The following is a 9,054-nucleotide window of genomic DNA, read 5'->3' on the forward strand; positions in this document are numbered from 1 at the left end:
GCAGTGCAGTTGCAAGACTTCCTCACATGCGGCTCGTCCTCATGCAGCAGATGCAGCACCTCCAAGGTATCCACACGTACGGTGAAGAAGCGTCGCACTCCGGGCTGCTAGGTCCACGAGGGCAACCGTGGGAACAAGCGACTGCCAGTAGGCATGGAATCAGGGTTTTCTTCATGCGCCCCCACCCCTTCTTTTATAGGCGCCCACTAATGGGCTTCCTAACTGAGCCCATTAGTGCACCTAAGCCCAATCTAATTCGGATCATATTTTCATTAGGCTTCCAGCCCCTTAAGTGTGTGACCCTATGGGCTCACGCGCGAACAGACATGGCCTGAGTACTCCTACTCGACTAATAGTTAACAGTAGCCTCTAGCAAGACGTGTCAACTTCTATGCGCGCGCAAAGATCATATTGAACGAGCCATCACAATCTCATATACATGCTATTCCCTTTGCCTCACAATATTTGGTCTAGCTCCAAGCTGACCTCTCTTTCTCGATGCCGTGATCCGGAATCCTTGGTTAACACTTAACCCTAGCACGGCCATGCATTTCTTGATCCGATCACTCAAGGGGCCCAGAGATATCTCTCTCAAGCAGAGAGGGGCAAATCCCATCTTTACTGACCATATCTCACAGCATGCTTCTTGACAAACCCGAGAACCACCTTTATGACTACCCAGTTATGGAGTAGTTTTTGATGGCTCCTAAGTAGGTCAGTTCACATCTTGAGTACATGCGACAATCTCAGGTCTAAGGACACAGCATACACATTTTGTAATGAGAAATCACTATTTCTCGAGTTAGGTCGGTCCAGCCTCATGTCATACATGTGCCCACATTATTAGTTTGACATCTCCATGTCTATGACTTATGAAACATAGTCATCAACTAATACATGTGCTAGTCTAATATTCATGTGTGTTCGTACATAAACTCCGACAAGGAACAACTTTAGAATAACCATACAAGTAAAGAGTCTCACAAACAATTCACATAATTGCCAATCAATACAATTTGCCTTTCGTGGATATTCAATGAACACATAATACATCATGGATACAACGAAATATGATCATCTCTATGATTACCTCTAAGGCATATTTCTAACACCCTTGTTGCTGGTGGACTAAGGGTTGGGCTGCTGCGAGCTTGCCCCCCTCCCCCCCCCCCCCCCGACTGGGTAGGAAGCCGCGTGCTGGTGGCGTGACGTAGATCTTTCCGCCTGCTGCACGGCGGCGCGCTCCAGCAACATTCGGATGTTGCGCTGGAGATCCTGCTGTTGAGGGTCTGCAGGCTCAGGCAGGTTGCGTAGGAGCATCACTACAGCGGCGATGTTCTGCCTAGCCTGCGCAAACTGCAGGGGGTCGCCGACGTCCGTGACAATGGCCTGCTGGACTTGACCGGAGCGCGCACACGGGCCGCCCGCAACGTTACGAGCATTCAGCTCGGAGTTGCATCAGGGGTGCACTGATCTCCACTGGGACTGGCTGTCGCCCCTGCACGTCCGCCATGGCACATTCCCAAAGTGCGGGGCAGCCAGGGGATGACACAACACCAACGCTTGAAGCCTCGCTTAGGAGGTCACCGTCGGAGAGGAAGTCATGGAGCGAGGCAGGACTGTACCCCGTCATGCTCACGAATTCGGTGGCGAGCGGTGGCTATGGTAGGGCCCTCAGGAGCTCCTTTGCGTAAACACTCGCGGCGTTTGTGAGGCCAAACAGGGACCGACTGCGCGGAGTGCGGTGGGGACAGCGAGATCCCTCTGGAGAGCTGGTGGAACACATTGCGCAGCGAGAATAGGAGCAAGTCCACGTTACTCTCTGAAGGGTTGGCACTGAGCATGAGCTCGATGCACCACATAAGCGCCTCAGTATCGAGGTCAGCCAGCGGCCCGTTCGAGGGAGTGTCTCCCTCGAGCAACGTCAGAGGGGTGGCCTCCTCGCGGAGGCGAAGAGTGCTGAGACAATCGGCGACGAAGTCGAAGCTTCCGAAGCGGAAAGCCTGAAGGGCGCGAAGATGGGAGGTGCTCACAGCCAAGCATTTGGGGCTGTGAGAAACTCCAATGAGCCGAAGCGAATCGTATCGTATCGCTCAGGCTCATGATGCTGGATGTGTCGGAGACAAAGGCCATCCGATCACTGGGACATTGGATGCACGATGTCCTCCCCACAGATGGTGCCAAACTGTCGGTTTCGGAAATGGCCGACAACTAAACCTACTTGAAGTGTATATCGCACGTCATGATCGGACGTGGCCTAGCATACAATGACTCAAGATTTATACTAGTTCAGGCAATCATACCCTACGTCCAGTCGAGGGTCAGTTGGTTGTATTGCATGAGCCCAGGTGCTCATGAGAGTTTGGGGAGTTACAAGCTTGCGAGTGGATGATGTAGTATGATCAAGATCTGTCAAGGTCTAGATCTTGGATGTCTTTCCTAGGCAGATGACCCTCCCTTTTATAGTCCAAAGGCGTTCACCCATTATAGGGGAACTAAAGGTAGAAAGAGTGAGGTAGAAAGGGAGAGTGTTTCTTCCTTTGCCGGTCGGGGTTGCCAGCTCCACTAGTTGGGGCCACTAATTCTGTCAGTCGGGGCCGTCCGAAGACCACTATCCAAGTTCTGCGTCATGGGGCGGCCATCTTATCTTATCCCTGTGCATCATGCTCCGTAGGTCGGGGGCGAGTGTGCGACGATAAGTACGGTACGGTAGTTACGCTCCGTCCCTAGCGCTACACCCCGTCACTCCGTTGTGACAGAGGCGTGTCCGCTGCATTGTGATGACGTTGTGTCCCGTCCCTTCGTGAGGACGGGCAGATGAAACAGTATCCTCCTACAGCGGCAGTAAGAGGCACTGTAACCCCGTGGGGGGAGTGGTTGGCCTTGTAATGTAGTTGACTCTGGTGCGTTTGTCCTTATCCTCAGTACCTGACCCCGATGACGGTCAGTGTGCGAGGCCCGGGCTTTCCCCGACCTCGTCGGTCGGGTGAAGTGACACATGCGTGATGGAGTTCGGTTGGCGTCTTAGGTTAGAACCATAGTATGAACCTAGGCCTTGGTCGTTCCCTCGGTCGGGGACGCGGGCTGAGGCTCCAGCTGACCGGCTGGCCGGTCGGGACCGTGGGCTTGGACAGCTTGGGGAAGGTTACGTCCCAATAGGGCGCCTGTTTGACCCACGTGTGGTCTTGGGCCATCCAGAATGCCGGTAGGAAGTGGGCCCGCTAGGGACCCCGGGTCTCTGGACCCGTCACCATGCCATGAAGAGAAGCAATGCAAAATATAGAGGATAGCATGCACTGTTGCAGATGCTAAGTTGCAATTGAAAAATTTAAGAATCTCTAATAAATTTGAGTATATATGTAATGATCGAACCACAACTAACACACTAAAACATATTTAAAAACAAAATATCATCATATCAATACACATATGACTTGAGAGTAAAAACAGGTATATAAATTCACGCAAAGAGTCTATGTCTATGTCAAACAGAACAAATAGACGATATGTTTCACTTATAAAAAACCAATTCACAAAAAGATACCATATGTCAAATAGTAAGTTTTAGGCTACTACCCTAAAGACGCTATCTTATAGCGGTAGCAGTAGGTGGCCTCTACTGCAATTGTAGCCACTACCACCACTATTTGTTACCTTGAGCGTGAGAGTGGCCTTAAATCGATGCATCACAAGTCACAGATGTAAGACGTGTTCACGTGGGCTATGAGCCGTTAAGAAAGGAAAAATATTCACTGCAAATCCCTTTTGTTAGTGAATTGGTAAATCCTCCAAAAATTTGAATTTTTTTATAAAATTTCATAAATTTAGAGGGGGTTCCCTTAGGGTTATGGTATGGTTTTGGGACTAGGCATTTGTTGTCAAGTGGGTTTATAGAGAATGTCAAGGTATAAGGGTGGTAGGCAATGCTAGCGGCAAGGGAGAGACTCGGTTGTGGTAAGAAGTACCGCCAAAACTTATGGTGAGCGGCACCAAAAACTTATGGTGCAGGAGGAAGGGCATATGATTAGCTCACTACTGATGTGGCATGGCTGCGCTATGGGTTTGTGCAAGAACTCTTAGCACTTCTGATTCATTGTAAGAATTAATTTTCTAAAAGAACTATTTTGTGTGTAAAAGTGATTATCTAGATTAAATTTTAAGTATGAAGTGATTATGAGGAAAAGTGAATTAGGAGAAGCTATATTTTCAGCTCATAGCCTCTGAAAATTGCTTTACCTTTACGAATTTAGTCTCGAATCACTTCTTTGAAAAAGAAAACTGTTTGGAGAGCTTATATTAGATTCAGTTTGAAAGCTGCTCTTGGAGCTCTACCAAATAGCCTGTAAATGCACAGAAAATGGATGAATAATAAGTTGGGATTAACAGAAGGGGGTTTTGTGAGCTCGATTTGGCTCCATCCATGCAGAGGGCATGGGGACACGGGTTTAGTGGTGTGCACATGCTGGTCAAGGCCTCAAGGGTATGCCTCAGCTAAATGTAGATGTGGAACATGCATCGAATTCAATGGCTTGAAAATTATTGGCCTTCCAAATTTTATTGTTCCCTTTACATTTTCACTAATGTAAAAGTAACGAATAACTTGGTTAGAACTGTTCCATCCTACTACCAAAGTTCAATATGCTTTTCTTTGCCATCGACTTATAGCAAGTCATTTCACAAAAAAAAAGGACTTATGGCAAGTCAAGTTCCAGGCATCGCTAATCCTAAAAGAGAAAAAAAGGTACCATACCGGATCAATAATAACACCAACCCGATCCAATATAGCCTCAAATAGTTCTTTCTCCCATTTATTTAGCATCTGAAGAGAGTTGAGTGAGGCACGCAGCTCCCCTATAAGAACGGCAGCTCACTCGCCCCCTCCTCGCTCGATCTATATTCGCAGGGAGTGGCTACCATCGCAGCTCCTACCCAGTCAGCTCGTCCCGGCAACCTCCCTTTCGACCGCCACCATGTCGGGCAACATCGCCTTCGGCCGGTTCGATGACTCCTTCAGCGCGGCCTCCCTCAAGGCCTACATTGCCGAGTTCATCTCCACCCTCGTCTTCGTCTTCGCCGGCGTCGGCTCCGCCATCGCCTACAGTGAGTCACTGATCACCATTAAATGCTTTGCGTGCGCGGGCATGCATCAGCATGCGCGGCCCAGGATCGACGATGCGTTTACTGACGAACTGTATCGATGGATCATTGCAGCAAAGCTGACCGGCGGCGCGCCTCTTGACCCGGCCGGTCTGATCGCCGTGGCGGTGTGCCACGGGTTCGGGCTGTTCGTCGCGGTCGCCATTGGCGCCAACATCTCCGGCGGCCACGTTAACCCCGCTGTCACCTTCGGCCTCGCCCTCGGCGGCCAGATCACTATCCTCACCGGCATCTTCTACTGGATCGCCCAGCTCCTCGGCGCCATCGTCGGCGCCGTCCTCGTCCAGTACTCCACCGGCGTGGTACGACGTCAATTTCTCCGGATGTACACAGTTCGCCGGCAGCCAGTGCTAGAAAAGCAAACCGTGCACTGACATCGATTTCTTTTCTCCTGGGCAGGCGACCCCGACCCACGGCCTGTCCGGCATCGGCGCGTTCGAGGGCGTCGTGATGGAGATCATCGTCACCTTCGGCCTCGTCTACACCGTGTACGCCACCGCGGCCGACCCCAAGAAGGGCTCCCTCGGCACCATCGCCCCCATCGCCATCGGCTTCATCGTCGGCGCCAACATCCTCGTCGCCGGCCCCTTCTCCGGCGGATCCATGAACCCGGCCCGCTCCTTCGGCCCCGCCGTGGCCAGCGGCGACTTCACCAACATCTGGATCTACTGGGTCGGCCCGCTCATCGGCGGCGGCCTCGCCGGCATCGTCTACCGATACATCTACATGTGCGGCGACCACGCCCCCGTCGCCGGCAGCGACTTCTAAGCGCCCCAAGTGACCCAAGTAGAGCAACGACGATTGCGGTGCATTGTTGTTTGGTCTCTCTCAATCCTATTGTTGGCAGCATAAAGTGAGGGTCAGGCTGTGATGGGCATTATCGCAGCATGTCGTTTGTTTGGTTCAGATCAAAGCCCCGGAGGCTGTGGTGCGCATGCGCTTGGATGATTGGTCATGTTTCTCCATTTGCTCCCTTTTTGTAACGTGGTGAGTGTGAAGTTGATGGGGTTCCAGAACGAACAAGAGCGTTCCTGTTGACTTTTATTGCGAGATTTGCAATAACTTTATTCAGTTTCTGCCTTCTGCTTCGCTAAGATTTATTTGCTTCCGTTGGTAAGATTACGTAATGTCAGCGTTAACTTTTGCTTTCTACTAAAGTTTTAACTTTGGATGATATTGGAGGGCTTTTGGCATTGAATTGGATCGAATACGCTATACCATATTCCTACATTGCCGTCAGATATTAGTCGCTAAAAGTAATAGATCACTGTTAAATTGTAAGTGTACGTCACACCATCAGTTGATATTTCAAGCTATATCGAGTACATATCAGTCGGTATAGAAATTTAGGTATTATATTAAACTGTTCATTGAGATATCCTAATCATTCGGTCCACCTATCCGTCTATCCATCGGCCTCCCGCGCTCAGCCAGCCCAGTCTCGCGAGTAAATTTTGGCCAGAGGCTCACTAGTCAGCAAACATTGGCGAGGAGCTGAGAAAACCTAGCTTCTACCCGGCCGCCGCTCCCTCCCTCTCTGTCTCCCCCAATTCTCGCCGCCGCGCGCCATCGATTTTGCCTCTCCCAAATCGCTACCGCACGCGCTACGAGCAAGTATTATGACCGGCCGGCGAAATCCTACATGGAGGAGTGACAAGAGAGAAGAGAGAATGGAGCGGGCGGTGGGCAGAACGCCGGCTTCAAGCAGGCGACTATGGATCCTGCTGCTTCTATTGGTCCACAGCGCTGATGAGCATTAAATGGCGCAGGGTGCGGATGAATAAAAAAGGAACAGTTAGTTTGGATGCATGATATGGCGCTGCTATCCGCCGGCAGTAGGCGAAATCTAGTAGCCTTGGTCTTAAACCCTCCAAAAGCACCGGCGTCAGACCACCACCCTCCGCTACCGCCCGCAACTCCTGCACCCCCACCTCCGCAGCTTCCGCTGCCGCCGCCGCAATCCCCCACCTCCGCCACCATAGCTCCCCCACCGCCGCAATCCCCCACGTCTGCCACCACAGTTCCCCCACCACCGCAGTTCCCCCGCTGCCGCCGCAATCCCCCACCTCCACAGCTTCGTCCATTCACCTCGTCCACCCACCATCACAGCTTCGTCCATTCACCTCGTCCACCCACCATTCACCCCATCGGCCTTGCCCAGCTCTGCTCGTCGCCCCTCCAACACATCGCCGCCCGTCACCGCCCCTCCTCCACCAGACGGGCCTCCGCCGCATCCAGGACGACACCCTCCAACACCTCAGCTACGACGGCTTTCAGGCCCCCTCCCCGACTCCAAGAAGAAGTCCTCTGCCTCCTCAGCTTCAACAAGCACTAGGACTCAACCGCGGCCAACCAACCCTAGTCCACGGTCCGGCCACATCCACCACCAGAAGTGGCAATGCTACCCTCATCGAAGGCAAGATCTATCAGGTAATCACAGCAAGCAATGGTTTCTATTTCAATCTTGCAATCTTGAGTCTGATAATTTCGTTCAGTCTTCATACAGAGCTTACTAGTGCCCTGTTCATATACTCAGTTGCTAGCAATCTTGCAATCTTTTTTAGTATTTTTATCCAAGATTTGGTCTGCATTGAACTTCAATTTTGAAGCACTAAGCTTGATAGTACTCTGTTCTTATACTCAGTTACTAGTACTCTGTAAAGCTTGTAGTATGACATGGATGAATATTAACTGAAAAGTAGAGGGCAGTTAGTTATTTTTTATTTCACTTGCTGCAGTTAATTTTAATATTGCATATGCAAGTTCAAAAGCTTACTAGCATCTTGCATGCTAAATTTAGTTGACTGTCTAACTTTTTGTCTCTGCACAGCCACCCCCTTGGAGCTTCGTTCACTGATTTGGTTATGGAGACCCTGCTGGCTCACCGAAGGTTCATATGACAAGGTAAAAAAAATATTTCAGTACTGTGTTATTAAATTTTGATGCACTAAGCTTGCTAGTACCCTGTTCTTATACTTAGTAACTAGTACCATGTAAGTCTGTAGTCTCACATGGATGAACATGAACTGAAAGTAGAGGCAGTAAATTATTTTTTTGATTTCACTTGCTGCATATTGATGACAGTTAATTTCATAAGCATGTATTTTCCGGTTAAACTCACCTGCGTATGTCGTAATATTTCAGATTCTCTGTTGAAAAAGCTCACTAGCATCTTGCATAATAAATTTGATATGATTGTCCGACTTTTTTCTCTGTACAGCCACATCCTTGCTACTTTGTTCACTGATTTGGTTACAGAGACCTTGCTGGCTCACTGAAGGTTTATATTGCAGGACAAGGTAGAAAACAAATCTATTTCAGTACTACCTTATTAAATCTGAAATGTAATTAGGTAACTGTATGGAATCCACAAATATTGTACTCACTAGACTCATCTATGTGTGTTTTTGAAACTAATGAAGACATCTTCTGCAAAGATTCATTTAATACATGGATGAAGAATTGAAGGCAATACATGGTGAAAGAGTCAATGATGATGATTGGAAGTTCCTCTCAAACTATTGGAGGTCACCTGAATCTGAAGTAACAACTAGTATTGATTACTTGTGTTCTGTAAACTTTGTAGGATTTAACAATGTGTATCATAGGCCCGCACGGAAATAGCAAAGTTGAGTCGTTCAAAGTTGGGGACACACCATACAGCAGGCAGCAAGAGCTTTGCTTGTTCTGGGCATGAATTGGTATAGAAACTATATCTATCATTGTTTTGGCACATTACAATGTCTTATTTTCAGTATTGAAAGTTAAAAAAAAATATTTGTAGGCTGGTGTTCTAGGGAGCCCTCCTCGAAAAGATGAACTGTATATAAAGACCCATACAAGAAAAAATGGAGTACCATCAAGGAACGCAGGACCAATTATTGTAAGTGTGCTTAT

General features: G+C 49.2%; 1 protein-coding gene across 1 annotated transcript; it reads left to right on the forward strand.

Annotated features, from left to right (window-relative positions):
* Positions 1-4,842: 4,842 nt before the first annotated feature.
* On the forward strand, positions 4,843-6,237 carry LOC112891134 (probable aquaporin TIP2-2). The gene is made up of 3 exons (XM_025958066.1): positions 4,843-5,100; positions 5,212-5,459; positions 5,557-6,237. The coding sequence occupies exons 1-3, from the start codon at positions 4,971-4,973 to the stop codon at positions 5,923-5,925; spliced, it is 747 nt and encodes a 248-aa protein (XP_025813851.1). The 5' UTR covers positions 4,843-4,970; the 3' UTR covers positions 5,926-6,237.
* Positions 6,238-9,054: the final 2,817 nt, after the last annotated feature.

This window comes from Panicum hallii, chromosome 4 (genome assembly GCF_002211085.1).
Source record: "Panicum hallii strain FIL2 chromosome 4, PHallii_v3.1, whole genome shotgun sequence".
NCBI lineage: Eukaryota > Viridiplantae > Streptophyta > Magnoliopsida > Poales > Poaceae > Panicum > Panicum hallii.

Bases quoted from the DNA above. Each gene is read 5' to 3' on its own strand.
- LOC112891134 (XM_025958066.1), top strand. From the start codon at position 4,971: ATGTCGGGCAACATCGCCTTCGGCCGGTTCGATGACTCCTTCAGCGCG. The intron at 5,101-5,211 runs GTGAGTCACTGA...GGATCATTGCAG, and splicing joins CGGCTCCGCCATCGCCTACA to CAAAGCTGACCGGCGGCGCG. The intron at 5,460-5,556 runs GTACGACGTCAA...TCTCCTGGGCAG, and splicing joins TCCAGTACTCCACCGGCGTG to GCGACCCCGACCCACGGCCT.